The 17226-nt window shown below is 39.0% G+C and overlaps 1 protein-coding gene across 2 annotated transcripts in view; it reads right to left on the reverse strand.

The window, feature by feature from the left end:
• Positions 1-17226, reverse strand: part of DCP1A (decapping mRNA 1A) — a 56552-nt gene that overhangs the window by 37801 nt on the left and 1525 nt on the right. The window contains exons 2-3 of one of the 2 annotated variants that reach the window (XM_019417192.2): positions 16459-16499; positions 14144-14271 (exon numbers count right to left, since the gene is read on the reverse strand). In XM_019417192.2, the coding sequence (XP_019272737.1) occupies positions 14144-14271; positions 16459-16499 (169 nt within the window). Of the gene's footprint in view, positions 1-14143; positions 14272-16458; positions 16500-17226 lie in introns of those variants that run through there. The other variant, XM_053897100.1, reaches the window with a different exon arrangement.

Here is a 17226-nt window from a genome sequence, read left to right on the forward strand (position 1 = left end):
TTCTTCCCTTGAAGAAATACTCTAGAATTTAGAAATAAGACATACGCCTTCCACTCTTGTACATTATCAAGTAAACTGCCAAAAGAGACCCAAACACTTTCAAAGGCATGTTTGCAGAAGAAATAAAGATAAGGAAGCCATAACGATAGCTTAATGGGTACGGGATAAGAGTCACACTCGATTCTGCCAAAAGTGGACCTGTAGAGGTTCAGACACGCATCCAAGAATCAGCTCTGTCTGCCAACATATCAAATGCACAGTGCATGCAACTGGCAAGAAAGCCCTGAGAGCTGCCCCTGAGCCTGTCACTGTCACCGGTGAGGAAAGACAGACAAGTTACCAGATAGCTCAGATCACGGAGGACCTGTCTCCAAGCCAAAGCCAAGTATTCTTCCCTCAAGAGAACTTCCACTCCAAGGCCCAACACATACCATGAACAATTCATTTGCTGAAACATCCCGACATAATTTTCCTTGATTAACTACAGCAATTTAAGGATTTGACAATATAGTATTATTTTGCTGTGGCAAATAATGATGGCATCCTGATTTATAAGTGCCTTTTCTCAAGACAAAAGCAAACTATCTACCTACTGGACCCCCCACCATATTTGCAGCTGTTAACGGCTGTCCCAAGTAAGTCATGCAGTACAGGCAAGTCACCAAAGAGTTAGGGAGTGTGGTAGGATATTTAATTACTTTTAAGTTGTACTTCCATGAAAAACATCAAAATGCAGAAAAGAATATCGAAAATTAAGTGTTTCCTTTGCTTTTTAAATGACAGCATCTTTCTTTTAAAATCGTGAAAAACAAGACTGACAAAAGATTAAAGCCATTAGATTAGTTAATACTGAGAAATTTTAAAGATTTTTTTAATGTTTATTTTTGAGAGACAGAGAGCGAGCGAGTAGGGGCGGGGCAGAGAGAGAGGAAGACACAGAATCCGAAGCAGGCTCCAGGCTCTGAGCTGTCAGCACAGAGCCAGACGCGGGGCTCGAACTCACGAACCGCAGGATCATGACCTGAGCTGAAGTCAGATGCTTAATTGACTGAACCACCAGGTGCCCCAATATTGAGAAATCTGAAAAAGCTGAGGAGCAAGAGTTTTCCATTTTCCCAGAGAGCGCAGTTTGCAGATCCAGCAGCCCGTTATGATTTGATGTTACATCTCATTCTGCTTCTCATCTGGAATGGTATACGGCATGTACAAGATCAAGAGAATCCAAATTAATTTGGAGGCTTTGTAAAATCCCTTGAGACTTCTTGAGATGCTGTGAAATGTCACAAGAACAGAGCTGGGAATCACTCTCGTGCACATGCTGTCTTTTTGATTCATTTATTATTTAGATCTGACCTACTTTCTAAAAGGATCTGAGGAGGTTGGAGATTTTCTCAGTATGGTGCCAAACACAAAAGGGGTTTGATAAAAGCTTTTTGGCAATGGTGTTAAGAGTTATAAAATTTCTAAAGATGATACTGACAAAGATCCTCTACACAGGAAGGAAGAACAAGAAAATGTGTTTTGAATATGGCCAAAAACATTTACTCTAAACATAAGGAAGATCCTTCTGATTATAAAAGTAATGTAAGAATGGAATAGATTATGTAAACAGTGGCCTGCCCTGGCTAGTGAAACAGCAAATGCCCCTGCCTTGAAAGATCATTTCCTTTAGGACAATAAGCCTAGCCTGGTGGCTCCACATCGACATTAAAGGAAAGAGAGAAGAGAAAGGCTCCGAGGTGGAAAGTAGAACACAGGAAAAAGGGTGTGGGGCCGCAGCCTGGCTGGCCTAGGATTTTGACAGGAACTGTGGTAGGTGGCAAACAGGCAGGCAGGAAAACCTGCCTGCCATGTATTTACCATACATGCAGCTGGTAAATGGGATTCAGCAGCTTACCTGTTATGGCCAAAGAACACACATCTTAAAACACCAATGAACACAAACATAGAAGAGAGAGTGTACTTTCTAAAATTTAAATTGCAGGGGCGCCTAGGTGGCTTGGTTGAGCGTCGGACTTTGGCTCAGGTGGGATCTTGTGGTTCGTGAGTTTGAGCCCCATGCGGGCTCTGTGCTGACAGCTCAGAGCCTGGAGCCTGCTTCGGATTCTGTGTCTTTGGATTCCGTGTCTTCCTCTCTCTCTCTGCCCCTCCTCTGTCTGTGTGCGCCCTCTCTCTCTCTCTCTCTCTCAGAAATAATAAATGAATACACTTTTAAAAAATTAAAAAAAAAATTTAAATTGCAGTGTCTAGGGGCACCTAGGTGGCTCAGTTGGTTAAGTGTCTTGACTTCGGCTCAGGTCATAATCTCGCGGTCCGGGAGTTCGAGCCCCACGTCGGGCTCTGTGCTGACAGCTCAGAGCCTGGAGCCTGCTTCAGATCTGTGTCTCCCCCTCTCTCTCTGCTCCTCCCCTGCTCACGCTCTGTCTCTCTCAAAAATAAATAAATGATAAAAAAAAATTGCAGTGTCTATTTAGTGAACACTGATTAAAGACATAGGTCAGGAAATCTTAAAATGTTATTCTGCATGCTCTTTGGTTTAGTATTTTCACATTTAGTGCCCCTCTCTAAATTAAATCAAGCCTGAAACCATTTACTGGCAATATCACTTCCATAGTCCCTTTAAACACTGTATTCTTAGTATGGGATTCAGATACATGAAATGACCACTAACTTTTTTGGGAAATTAAGAAAATAAACCCAAAGAATATTACAACTGATCGTTTCCAGTTACAGACTTCCTATTCCTAAATAATGGCAGCTCTAAGTAAATAAAACAAAATGGGGAGTCACACCAGGGCTTGACGCCTGCTGTTAGAGTTTCCTGCCACACAGTACTTGCTGCTCCCAAGGCAGAGCTTCCCCTGGGGGTGGGGGTGGGTCGCTGCAAGTGATTATGGGTATGCCAAATGTTGGACCTGTCCGACCCCTAGTGGTCTATTCACCCCAGTGTCCCACACAGAAATGATCACTTTTATGTATCAGAAGGGACAACAAAGCTTGGGAAGCATGGTCCCTGGCCTCCAAGGAGCTGAGTTCCTGTTTTCTGTGCTCCCAAAAATCCACATTTAGCGCTTTGGGAAACAGTTCAAATAGTAGGTGAGAAAAGAGGGAACTTCTTTTCTCTCCTTTTCCTAACTTCTCTGCTATATATGTATTTTTCTGCCGATTTACTAACAGATCATCCAAACCAGGGTTGTAAGGCAAATGCCCATGATAGTCTAAGAGACACAGGGTGTGGTGGGATCCGTGAGGCTGTGGTGGGATCAGTGAGGCTGTGGGGGGCATGCCCTACCCAGAGTTCCTGACTATCAGTGCTTACAGGGATGCAGGTGCTGTATGGCCATACAGCCACTTTGTCATAAGAAGGAAAGGTAGAAATCCAGGTGTCTGTGTAAAGTGTCATTTTTAAATGGTAGCAAATGCTTATTCCATGCCTTTCTGTTTAAAAAAAAAGATGCCGAGCATCCCTGGAAGTAGTGACTTTGTAAGTAGCTCAGATCTGCCTGGACCCTCCAGGGGACTGAACCTCAGTCTTGAGGTTTATTCTGCCTACTCCAGAGTGGCTTCAAATCTTCTAGTGGTTACTCTGCTTCAAATTTTTTGTTTTTAACTTTTGAGAGAGAGAGAGAGAGATGGAGGGAGGGAGGGGGAGAGAGAGAGAGAGAGGGAGAGAGAGAGAGAGAGAGAGGGAGAGAGAGAGAGAGAGAGAGAGAGAGAGAGAAAGACAGCACGACCGGGGGAGGGGCAGAGAGCAAGGGAGCCACAGAATTCAAAGCAAGCTCCAGGTTCTGAGCTGTCAGCAGAGAGCCCAACGCAGGGCTAGAACTTACGAGCTGTGAGATCATGACCCGACCCGACCTGAAGTCAGATGCCCAACCGACTGAGCCACCCAGGCACCCCTGTTTCAATTTTCACCTCCACAATGAACTTCACTTTGTAAACAAGAGGTGAAAACCCGTATACATACATATAAAGAACACATTTCTGCCACTTAGCTATAAGTAATTGTTGCTTTTCTTTGCGAGTTCTCAGAAGAGAAACTATTAATTATCTAAAAGAGATAAATGGTGCATGCATGGTTACCTTTTAAAATATTTATAATTATGGTAATACCACAATAAAAAACAAAGATAAAATTGCATTTTACCTGACAACTCTACTTTAGGGGGGGGAAGAGCCAGTACTTAGTGAGATACACTAAATGAATCTGCTTTGGAAATTCTGAAATGTTCACGGACTTACAAAGTTAACCAGAAGGTAGTTGGCAGAGGCCCTACTAGAGACTCCACTGGAACACTACAGGCTCTATTAGAACACCAAACAGTGGCTGCAACAGAGAGAGCAACAGAGACGTTTGAAATGTCTGACCTGACAGCGTCACCAGGTCAGCCTTGGGGTCTCAGTTACACTCTATGTTTTCATGGTGTTTCTATCTCCTCGATCTACTAACGTGGCAACAGCAAGGCTCTTTCCTTATCTTTGTCCAGAAGGCCAGATTAATGCACTTGCCACAGGTCCTTTCTCCTCCACTGATTACGGAATCACACCAACCACAGCACTGCTGCTGCAGATGGCGAACACCGCCTGCCTTTCTTCAGGCTGCTCGAGAAGCACTGTGCTGCATTCAAAGATCACAGGGAATGGACTGTGGAGCTTTTGGAATTGTTTATAAATTCCTCTTTCAGTCTGGAGGTAGAAGTCACATTTTTTGACCTGACAAATTGTAAACTTCTCTTGCAAGGACATTTCCTGCACTGTGCTTGGAGTCTGAAGATCTGTGCAAATGCCAGGAGCCACCTACCATCTCTACTGTTCTGAGTCTTGCCCTTGAACTGAGAAAGGGCAAGCAGAGACAAAAAAAAAAAAAGTACACATTACAGTGTTTCTTCTACTAAAACTTTCCATTTGGCAGCTGTATTTTCAACACTATGGAAATGAATCTCCCTGCCTTTTCTAGTGATCTAATTTTAATTAAAAATGCTCTCTATCAAGAGACTGATGCCCGATATAAAGGAAAAGTTGTAAGTGAAGCGGAAACAAAGAGGTACTTCTCACAGGCTTTTGGAGGTAAGTTCTTAAAAATATTAAATAGCAATAACGTTTTTATTTTCACTTGCTTGTTACAGTGATTTGTTGTCGTTACGCAGGTTACAGGGCAACATACTTTGCTCATTTTTCCAAAAGTGCTTTTGGATTATAGAAAACATTTAAAAAAATGAAAAGTGTCATTCAGTGGGAGATCCATGCCCTGAGGTGTTGGATGCAGGAAACGTGAATAATTGTCCTTGTTTATCTTTCAGTAAAAAAAAAAAAATGCAAAGTCTAACATACACATAAAGTAAAATAATCTTTTTTTTTTTTTTTTGGCTAAAACCACCATCATACATTGGTCTAAGGAAGGAATAAAGTTAGGTCTGAGAAGACAAAATCTAGACTGTGTATTTCTTCTAATTAATGGATCAGTGTTGCTGCTAAAAATGACCAGGAAAAAACCCTAAACATGTAAATTCCTCCACAGTCTCTGATGGATCAGATTTTCACTAGTACTAGCCTAATCATTAAAATTTATAGCTGATATTTCTAATCACAGATTTTAAATCATTAATTTTTACCATTAATTAACAGAGCTGTTTTAGGAGTAATAGTCATAGCACTGGGATTGATATAGTAACATATTTCATTAAGAATCCTGACCCTTTCAGAAAGGTAGAGTTCTAACACAATTTAATGACTTCTTGCTTATAATTTTTCTAAGAAAATGCAACAGAACCTAAGGATTAAAAAAAATAACTAAAATTCTTTAAAAGTACCTTATAGTTTTAATCGAAATGGTATATATAGCACTTGGTAAAGTGCTTGGTAAATGACAGATGTTCATTAAGTATCGCTGTATTAAGGTGTACGTCTGAGTTAAATAATCAGCTTGTTTGTTTAAAAACAGAGTAAAAGACAATACCGAAATAGTTTTTGCAAAAGGAAATCACTGAATGCCAGAATTGACTTTATAGAGCTTATTGGGACCACAAACCTTTACTTTAATGTTTTCAATGAACCAAGTTACGATGGAGACTGTCTTGCTGTAACAAAGAGAAAAACCAATTTTGCTTACTTTTACTTTTTTGTTGATTCATATAATACCAAATTTTGGATTAAAAAAAAATTGCTCAGAACCCTGTTTACAGAAAATAGTCTTGGGGCATTCCAAAATTAAATTTCCACGGAAGTGGAAATCAAAGGACTCCTGACACTGGTCTTAGGGAAAGCGTTTTCTAGAAAAAACAGAGTAGTAAGCTAAGTTGCGTGTAGCAGGGGCTTGCCAAATGCTTGCTGAAGGAATAGTGGGTAATAGAATCATGATCTCCTCACTGTAGAAGAGTGGACTGTCGAGATAAGTGTCCTGTGAGAAGATCAGAAATGTACAGATCCTATATCTGCTTTTTCAGAGGCCAGTCTCTAAATGGAGAGTAACTGTCCTCGTACCACTTACTGAATACATTCTTCTTAGCATTTTATTTAGATGTGATGGGAAAGATTTTAAACTACTGACCCAACATTTTATTGTTTCTGAGTGTATTCAGATCTCTTTATTCCTGAATAAGTTTTGTTATGCTATGCTTCTTTTAAGAAACCATACAATCTAAGTCTTAAACATATAGGCAGAAAGTTTTTCATAGCGATTTCTTGTTTTTAAAAAAAAGTGTTCCCTACATTTAGTTGCAATATGTAAAAAATATATTGATTATTCCTAATATTGCCCGATCTGTCCCCATCCCCACTCTTTTTGTTGTTGTTGGATCAATCAGGTTATGGGGGAGAGTTTTTGCTGTTGATTTCGTTCTATCCTTCTAGTGAAATTTCTTTGTTCTGCAGTTAATTGCTACTCATCTGTATTTTCCTCCAACTTAACCCAGATTTCTCTTTTTTCTTAACTTCTTGGGCTGGGAGGCCTACATATGGTTATTTTTATAAACTTCTAATATGTATTTGAAAAAAATGCAAATTCTCGAATTGCTGGATGCAGGCAGGGTTCTTTATATGCCCGGTAGATCAAGTTTAACTGTACTGTTTCAGTAACTCACAACCATCTGCTTTATCTGTCAATTACTGAGGTGGCCTGTTAAAATCTCCCCCTATGATTATGGATTTTTAACATTTGATATGTATTTCTGGCATATACTAGGTATACGTATGGGATATGGGATATCCCATATGGGGTGGTTTTATCTTCTAGGTAATTCATTCCTCTTCTCATTATGTGGCAACTTTAGCCCCTGATGTTTTTCACCTGAAGTCTATCAGGTATGATTAGCACAGCTGCAGCAGCTCTGTTCAGTTAACAGTTGCCTGATAGATTGCATTCCATCCCCTTACTTTCAATCTTTCTAGGTTTTGAGTTTTAAGTTTTTTGAAAACAGCCTTACTCACAAATTCTGTATCTTCATCCTGTCCTACAATCTTTTTGAACTGGCAAGTTTAGTTCACTTAACATTTTGTTCTAGTTACTGATTTATTTATGTCATTTTATGTTGGGCTATTTCCCGTGGTGTTCATTCACTTTTTCCCCATCCTGGTTTGCACTGGTTTAAAAGACATCCTGTTTGTTTTGCAGTGGTTACCCTGAATCATTTGAACACAAACAGCTTGATTTAAGTCTACGGTTAATCAATTTATCTATTCTTACTTGAGTCGTGGGATGCTTTAGGTTTGAAGAGCTTTTACCTTAAGCTATTAGTGTCTAGTATTTTTGCTTCACCTTTTTAAAAAATATTTATTTATTTTGAGAGAGGGAGAGAGAGAGAGAGAGAGAGAGAGAGAGAGAGAGAGAGAGAGAGAGAGAGAGAGAGAGAGAGAGAGAGGGGAAACATGCAAGCAGGGTAGGGGCAGAATGAGACAGAGGAGAGAATCCCAAGTAGGCTTCCTGCTGTCTGCGCAGAGCCCAAGGTGGGCTTGATCTCATGACTGCAAGATCATGACCTGAGCCAAAAATGAAGAGTCGGGTGATTAACCAACTGAGCCTCCCCAGCATCCTGCTTCACCTGTTTAGCACCTCTGCTCATGTCAGTCATTTCACTGTTTTATACAGTCCATGCTTACTTTGACTCACCTCCTTTTCTTTGCTCATTATAGTTTGTAAACTTCATTTCTTACTTCTGTACTCAATTTTATTTCTGAACCAAATTAAATACAATTCAGAATTCAGTTGCACTAGGAGCATTTCAAACGCTCAACAGCCATGTGCGGCTAGTGGCTATTGTACCAGGCAGCACTGCTTTAGAAGCACCTTCAGAAAGGGGCTGCTGGAGGCAAAAGTTCCGTTTTTGTTGAAAAATGTCTTTATTTTGTTCTCCTGAACTACTGAAGTGTGGGCTGTTTTTTCCTCAGTACTCTGAAAACATTATTCCTTTGTCTTCCGAACTCAGGAGCTGCAACTAAATATGCTGTCAGTCTAATTGGTGCTCTTTGTAAGTAATTAGTCTCAAGTAGCCTTTGGTTGCTTCTTTTTGTGTATTTCTACTTACTATGCTTGGTGTCTTATTTTACTGCCTGAATCTGAGGTTCATGTCTTTCAAGGATTCTAGAAAATTCTTAGTTGTAATCTCTTCAGATACTGTCTCTCTTAAACCTATTTTATATTCTGAAATTCTTCTCTGTTACATGCTAGATTTCCCAAGCCTATGCTCTTTGTCCCATTTTCCATTTCTTTTCATTTTTTGGATGAATTCTGGAGAATTCCCTCAGATGTCCTTTTCTATTCTTCAATTCTCTTTTCTGTTGTTACAAATTAACTGCTGAGTCCAGGCAGAGTTTATTTCAATAATTAAAATTTTAAGTTCTAGGAATTCGACTTGGTTATTTTTCAAAGCTACCTGTCACTTTATTTTATACATGTGACATTTACATCCATTAACGTCTCTGATCATTTCATTAACTAAAGTTCCTGGGAAGGTTTGGCTAATCCTGTTTGTTGTGTTCTACCTTTCACTGATTGTGAATTATCTCCCTGTAGATAATTCACACTCCTTGTGAATTATCTCCTTGTAGATAATTACTCCTTGTTAGTAATTTTAGACCATGAGGCTTATCAATGAGGTCCCCGGGCAATCTGGTTGTCCCTCTAGAAGAATTTTGCATTTGCTTTTACCAGGTGTCCTAGGGTACTCACCAGCTGAGGATCAATTTTTATGTTAGTTTTTGGCCTGGGTAAGAAATTATACCAAATGAATGGTATAACCTGAACCCCAAATCCTGTATGAGAGAAGGCTCATGGCCACAATTTTCAGGGGGAGACATTTTCCCTCTAACCACAGCCCATACTGAAATAGATAAACTTGCCTTGTCCTCCTCTTTGGTTGGTGGGCTATCTTTCTGATTCATTAATATGTAGCGCATTAGGGGACCTAGCTGTATGTATATAAAGGTGTCTCAGCTCCACCTCTCCACCTGTAAGAGTTCATGGCCTTGTCTCCTGGCCCTGTGTCACCGTAATGGGGTCCTTACTGAAGGAGAGCTCCATACATAAGAAGCTCTAACAGCTGGCAGCCAGTGTCAGTTTATAAGCTCCTCACTTCAGCCCTCAGCTCTCACTCTGATGCTGGCCACTGAAATGTCCCCTATTCTCTTTTTGCCTAAGCTATGCATTTAATATTGTATACAGCAATTCTAAATGTTTGTAGGAGGAAGGTTTTCTGTCATGATACTGCTGGACAGGAGTTGAAGGAGATTTACTTTGATGTGCCTCTGCCATGGAACTCCTGGAAGTTCAGAGTCTCCAAAGAATGGTTTTATAATACAGTTGGTAACATGGATTCTCTTTACAAATGAGAACAGAAGATCAGCAGATCAGTAGTAACGCATATTTACACAGCAAAAAAACTATGTTTCTTCAACCAATCAAAAAAAAAAAATTAAAACTATCATCAATGTTTTGGGGGCATCTGGGTGGCTCAGTCGGTTAAGCGTCTGACTTCGGTTCAGGTCATGATCTCACACTTTGTGAGTTCAAGCCCCGTGTTGGGCTCTGTGCTGACAGCTCAGAGCCTGGAGCCTGCTTTGGTTCTGTGTCTCCCTCTCTTTGTCCCTCCCCTGCTCACGCTCTGTCATTCTCTTTCTCAAAAATATATAAACATTAAAAAAAACTAAAAAAAACACAACTATCATTAGTGTTTTTTAGGAAGAGGTGTCCACAAATAAAACACCTACCTCAATCCCAAGTTTTAGACAGGAGGGTGCTTTGCGTTCCAGTATACTGATCAAAATGAACACTGTGACCCACTGACCAGAACTGCTTCTGTTGAGAGCTTTAAAAAATTTGTACGTTCTAATATTTCTCATTTTTAACATGTATAGATTTTCAACTTATCATACCTCAGGCTGTCTGGTAATGGCCCCTATAACATCCGAAAATAATATCTGTAAAGACAAACAGAGTCTCCAGCTTGTCCTGGTGCTGGTTAGAAGGGATGTGAAGAAGGACACTACGGGCCTGCGTTATAAGAGAACCTGGATAATATTAAAATCCCTACAACTCTTCCACTTTTTAAAAAGATCACTTGGCTTGGGTCCAAGATGGAGACACAGTCTATAATATTTTATATTTAGAAGTGCCTGACAAAATACCTTCATGTATATGATGGTCTTTTAAGATAAGCAGGCCAGATCAGTGGTTTACATGATTTATTCAAGGTTACAGCCCGAAAATGGCAAAGCCTAGAATAGAATTCTTTTCCGAAAATTAAATTTCATGCCAAAAGAGTGTTACCATGGCAAAGCCACCCTCAGGGATATCTTCTGCAGCCTTTGTATCTAGGAATCACTTATATAAATTTTAAAAAAGAATGACTAGGGGCACCTGGGTGGCTCAGTCGGTTAAGTGGCCGACTTCGGCTCAGGTCATGATCTCACGGTCCGTGAGTTCGAGCCCCACGTCGGGCTCTGTGCTGACAGTTCAGAGCCTGGAGCCTGTTTCAGATTCTGTGTCTCCCTTTCTCTCTGACCCTCCCCTGCTCATGCTCTGTCTCTCTCTGTCTCAAAAATAAATAAACGTTAAAAAAATTAAAAAAAAAAAAAAAAGAATGACTAAATGAGAAGCATAAAAATCGAATCCAAATTCAGATATGGCACAACAAAAGGGTGTGTTTGGAGCATGGGTTCATGCTTTACATCTCTTCTGTCCATTATGGTAGCCGCTAGCCACATATGATTACTTACATGCAAATTGGTTAAATTAAATAAACTAAAAAGGAAAAGAAAATGTCTTGGTAGCACCAGCCACACTTTGAATGCTCAACAGTAGTCACAGGTAGCTGGTGGCTGCTCTATGGGATAGGGCCAATACAGAGCATTTCCATTATTCCCATTATTAGAGTTCTAGTTGACAGCCTTGCTCTAGAACATGGATTGATGAAGTTAAGTAATTTTATTGTTGCAGCCATCCAGAAAGAACACGGGCTTTGATGATCTGAATTCTGCCTATGTCACTTACAAACTTGCGACTCTTGAGCAAGTTTCTTAACTTCTCTGGGACTCTTGTCTCCTCACTATAAGTCAGAAATAAGGTGTTAGGAACGACACCTTTGCTTAATCAATTATAGAATCTGCAGTCTTCCCAACCCTCGCCACAGCCTCACAGGGGTCTCATGACTGCCAAAAGGCCCTTTGATGAGTATAGAATATACTACTTCCAGAATATTCAACAGAATCACCAACCTAAGCCCTTGGCTAGTGTAGGCATTTTCTCTGCAAGATTTTGCCTTTTCCTTGTGGGGGTGGGGGTGGGGTGTTGTATAAATCAAGACTAAAAAATAAAATAAAACAAAACAATTTATTTAGAACTGGGAAAAATGAGAGCTCAGTTTTCTAGTAACTCCAAAAACTGACATGAGTGAAAGAAGCTGGATCTGAAGGTATAACGAGTGAAACGGGTCAGTGTTTTAGTGATATTTCCCACAAGACAATGCCAGAAGAGCAGCCACAGAATCAGGTATAATTACCTGTATACACAATCAGACACTAATTAACTTTTTGTTTAAAGAACAAATCCCTTAACAACTCAATAGCTTGCAGCCTTGACAAGACTATTTTCCACATTTGAGACTAGGTAGACAAAACATAGACCCAAGAGAGGCCATCACACTCCCAGAATCACTTCACCCTGCCTTGTCACTTCTCCCTGATACAGCCGTTCCTTTAAATACCTTCCCCGAGCTCCTCTTGTAGACTGTTTCTAATACACCCACAGTGTTGTACTTGACCTTTTCAGGCCTTTGTCTAGTCTGAAAACAAGCTGATGTGCTCTTGCATTTCTAATTAGCAATACCAGAAACCATACAGCCCTTAGAAAATAATTCAGTGCCTAAACTAACTGGGGAGTTGGACAACTTTGGTTAAGTGAGTTTTCTGTTCAACTAAGGAAACCTTTGTTTCAACTTCTTGTTGAAAATCTTTCTAGAATAAAATGCATTAGTGTACCTTTCTGCTTGAGAATATTCTAATTTACGTAATAAACACTCCTGACGATTTAAATTCTTACCATCACAACAAATTAATCTAGGATACTATAGTGGGGTTAAAGTTACAGCACATTTTATGGTGACGTCAGGTTGTACTCCAGGTATCTGCTAGATGTGCACAAAAAAAGTCTGATCTACCTTTCCAGATAACCGAGGCTCTGATTAGTGAAATTCTGGTTAATCGTGATTTAATTCTATTTGTGCTATGTTGCACTTTCAACTCCACAGGAACCTTGCTTGTGAAAGAAATACTATGATTCACATTAGGCTTATGCTAAATAGTTATGAAATCCATGGGTCTCTGATAATTTTCCAGACTACTTTCAAACTTTTGTTAGAAGCAATAGCTAGATTAAGTTTCCAGGTAGTAAGGAGCAGAATTAAGCCAATTTCCCTTAAAAAAAAAAACAACAACTGGATCTGTGTTTCGCTGCAGAATCTCCCTTTAATAGAAAGTTCAGCACAAAGAAAGCTGCCATCTGAAGTAATTCTGCTGTTAACATTAGTTCCAGCATGTCCCCAGAAATTAAATCTCAGAGAGGAACTTTCTGGACAAATAGTTCACTGAAAAATCAAGAGACTCTATTTCACTCAGATACATAAAGTGAGCTGTGGAGAAGAGTTTGGGGCTTCTGTCTCTGAAACAACATCCTTTCTCACTCAGGGAATTAAAAGCTGCCTAATTTCCAGAGCTACTTCTATTTTACAGTGAAGACATTCCTTCAATACTAGTTACCTCCCAGTCAAGTGAAATCCAAAGAGTAACTTGTCCTTTTTAAGTGAGAAGTAACATCTCTCTGGCAATCTCCTTGGATGATAGTGACAGTCGCTCTGCTACCACAACCAGGTCTGATCTGCCTACACTCAGTGCCAAACAAGCTGCCTTTCTTCTGCCCTCAAACACTCATATCTTCAACACCCATACTGAAATACAGGAATTGAGGTTACTTTTTAGTATCTTACTTCTTGAAAGAGCTTTGTGGACTGTATGCAACCATTCTGAGGAGTCTGTAAAATGCCTGAAAGGTCTCTAGAAGTCTCTCTACAACTGAGTAGCTGCCACTTGCATCTGAGTCACAGCTGACTTAACTGCTTTCCTGCCGTACGTAGGTTACTGTATCATCAACAGTGAGTACAACAGCTTGTGGCCCAGAATTTGGACCCAGCAGACACTCAATAAACAGACTGAAAAATAACACTCCCAGGGCAAAAGATAGTACTTGCTTCAGGGATAGAAATATCAGTATCAGTCCCCATCCTGTATCTCTCAAACTAAGTTCTATTTCTGTTGTTCAGGGGCATGGACAGCCAATAATTGAATGTCACAACCAAAACAAAGGGTGAAACTTACTTTCATAAAACAAACAATAGGAATATAATGTAATGCTATTATATGGAATAGTTTATTTAACTAAAACAATATAAATGTTACTGTATACAAAAGTGTATACTGTTTCAATTTTAGAAGCTCAATTTAAAAGGCTTGATCTTACTAAGAGACTCATTTATAACCATAAGAGCATAGATTATGTTTTTTATTATTAACTTGCAAATCCAAAAATAGTGTGATAGAAACTAAAGTCACTCAATTTTAATTGTAAACATATGAACCATAATAAGACAGATATACTTACAGCTTGCATTTCTATACAGAAGAAATGGTTCATGGAGCTGAAATTCCAAATCTTTATTCACTGGTTCAACCAGATTGTGCATATTCAGTCGATTCACAATGGTAAAACCATGGTAAGGTGAGGCTGACCTTAGATTTGACAAAAAAACAAAACAAAACAAAACAACAACAAAAAAAAACCAAACAACCCTGTAGTCACTGTTTAATTCACAGAAATGTTATCTACTTCTTTATTTCCATTTCAAAGAATAACTACATTATTGCATTACACAATATTGTTAGCACTTAAAATTGTAAACAAAAAATTTAAGACAGATCATATCCCTCCTCTTCTCAGAAGTTTCCAAGGGCTTAGTCCCTCAGACTGAAGGCCGATGGCCTTGCTAAGACCACCAGGGCCTTGGCTGGTATGTGTCCTCCTTGCCTTCCTCTCCTCTGCCTCTTGTTCTCTTGCTCCAGCCACACCGAGCTCTTCACTTTCCCTACAGGAGAGCACTTCTACCTAAAGACCCTTGCCTGGAACACTCGTCCCGAATCTAGTTATCTCACCCCCTGCAAGCTTCTCCTCAAATATCACTTTCTCAGTGACACTTACCTAAGAACTACTCTTTCTCAGGTTCCCAGCCTGCTCTCAAGTTCAATACCTCCAGCCCACCTCTTTTTTCCCATACCACTTATTATTTTTTATATTTACTGTCTTTCTCCACTAGAATGTAAACTCCACACAAATAGGGTTCTTGTCTTGTTTTTTTGCAGTTGTATCCCAAGATAGATAGCCAGTAGATGTTGAATAAACATTTGCTCAACAAAAATATCACTTATTTTAAATACGGTACAGACTTGGTTTTAGTATATAGTATTTAGTATTTAGTATAGTATATAGTATTTAGTATAGTCTACTTTAGGTAGACTTGTCAACCATAACAATCATGATTGTTTCTTACACCAAACAGGTCTTTCCACAGTTCTCCTGAGTTAGACAGAAAATGCCTCGAATCCTATAATAACAAATGTCCTTGGTTCCCCTATCAGGGTGAGTCAGTACATGACCCTTTAGACACTCCTCACATGTATACAACATTTCACAGTTTCTCATTCATTTCTCTGTGTACATGGGAGAGATTTTAGAATACTACTCTACAGATTAGGAAATAAACTCAGAATGATTAAGGCTTTTGTCCAAAGTCACACAAATAATGTGACTAGAATTCAGCTTTAGGTTTTCTGACCCCAAATCCAGGCTTCTTCTAGACTAAGGTCTCTGCAAAGTGATATTCTGACACTGTGGCATACCTTAATCCAAGGCACATAAAATATTCTCACATTTCCCAAATAGTTTCATTGGTTTCCTTTTGTTAGGATCAACACTGTAAGCCTCTATGAATATTATTAAACCAAATCATTTATTATACTAAACTTCATATTTTCTACAAACAGTGGATCTGTACTATTCTGTAACAGTAAGGCCAGGAAAGTACTTTCCAAATATCATAGATACTGAGGCTCTAACTACAAATGAGTTTCTAGAGATTTACATAGGTAATAAAGAATAATGAAGTAGGTGAAGGATAAAGGCCTTTTTTTTTTTTTTTTTTTTTTTTTTAAAGGAGAAAGATGAAGGGCAGGGAACAAAGTGGCAAAGAATAAAGAGCTGCTATAGTTAATATGTAATATCAAAGCATTTACATACAAAGGAAAAAAAAAAGATCAGTGTATTTGGACAAGATCTCAAAGCCATACACCAGAATTTAGAGAATATTTGACAAATTCTTGTTAATTACCATCAATGGAGAAAGGCAATCCTTAAAAGATAACTCCTAATACAAAAAGGTGGGGAGGACCAGATGTCAGTAATAATTCCTGCTGAATCCCTCTGCTTTAGAAACCATGGGAAGGAACCTGCCCCAGTCAGAACAAGACCTAAGGGAGATCCAGAAAAATAAGGACTCATGACTATCCTTTCCTGTCAGTTACAGTTAGGACACAAAAGTTGCCTAATAAAACAAAAGCTGTAGTTTGTAAACCAATCCTATTTTACATAATGACCTCTCAGAAAAGTTGAAAATATAAAATGTGCAATTGAGTAATCCAGGCTTTCTAAATGACTCTCAAGCTAAAATTACACATTACTAGCTCTGAATCATAGGAAGGCTCAAAGAAGGGACATAACTTGGTTAGAATCTCACAGCTACAAATGGTTGAATAGGGACAAGCAGGAAGGTTCCAAAGACAAATGTACAACAACGCTGAACTTTATAGGACACTATTCACCATTAGATTAAAAATAGACATGTATCATTTTTTTAAAAAGCTTACCTTCGATATACAAATAAGGTCCCTTCTATATCAGTCTTCTCCTATAATAGACAATGAGTCAATTAGTTTTTTCCCCCATACTTCAACCCCAAATGGTCCTAATGGAGAAGAAATAAGTCATGTTTAAAATGAGCTTATTTATTTTAAAATTACTCACTTTGGAACAGGTCAAGTAACTCTTTTACTCCACAAACTACTGTTACCAGTTTCTTTCTTATCCTTTCTATGCTATTAATGCATACTAATGTATACACAATGTTCAATACAGCAACATGTCTATTATCTGCAACATTTTTCTTTTTAAAATTAAAAAAATTTTTTTAATGTTTATTTATTTTTGAGAGAGAGAGAGAGAGAGAGTGAGCAAGCAAATGGGGGAGAAGCAGAGAGAGAGGGAGACACAGAATCAGAAGCAGGCTCCAGGCTCTGAGCTGTCAGCACAGAGCCTGACTCGGGGCTCAAACTCATAGACCATGAAATCATGACCTGAACTGAAGCCACTGGACGCTTAACAGGTGCCCCAAAACATTGATGATAGTTTTAATTTTATCTTTGGTTCATTGAAGCAACATAGTTTGTGAGAAGTTACAGCTCATTGTAAAATAACAAAGAAAAAGTTTTGCTTATGTTCTATGTGCCATTATCCAAATGAATGAATAACGGCAGCTTATTTTTCAATTCAGATTATGGCTTGCATTTCATATGTAAAGCAGGACTCCACAATTAAAATTCCACAACACTGAAAATCCGTGAAAAACTAGAAATAAA

The sequence above is a fragment of the Panthera pardus genome, unplaced genomic scaffold, assembly GCF_024362965.1.
Source record: "Panthera pardus isolate Hobbes unplaced genomic scaffold, ASM2436296v1 HiC_scaffold_8, whole genome shotgun sequence".
NCBI lineage: Eukaryota > Metazoa > Chordata > Mammalia > Carnivora > Felidae > Panthera > Panthera pardus.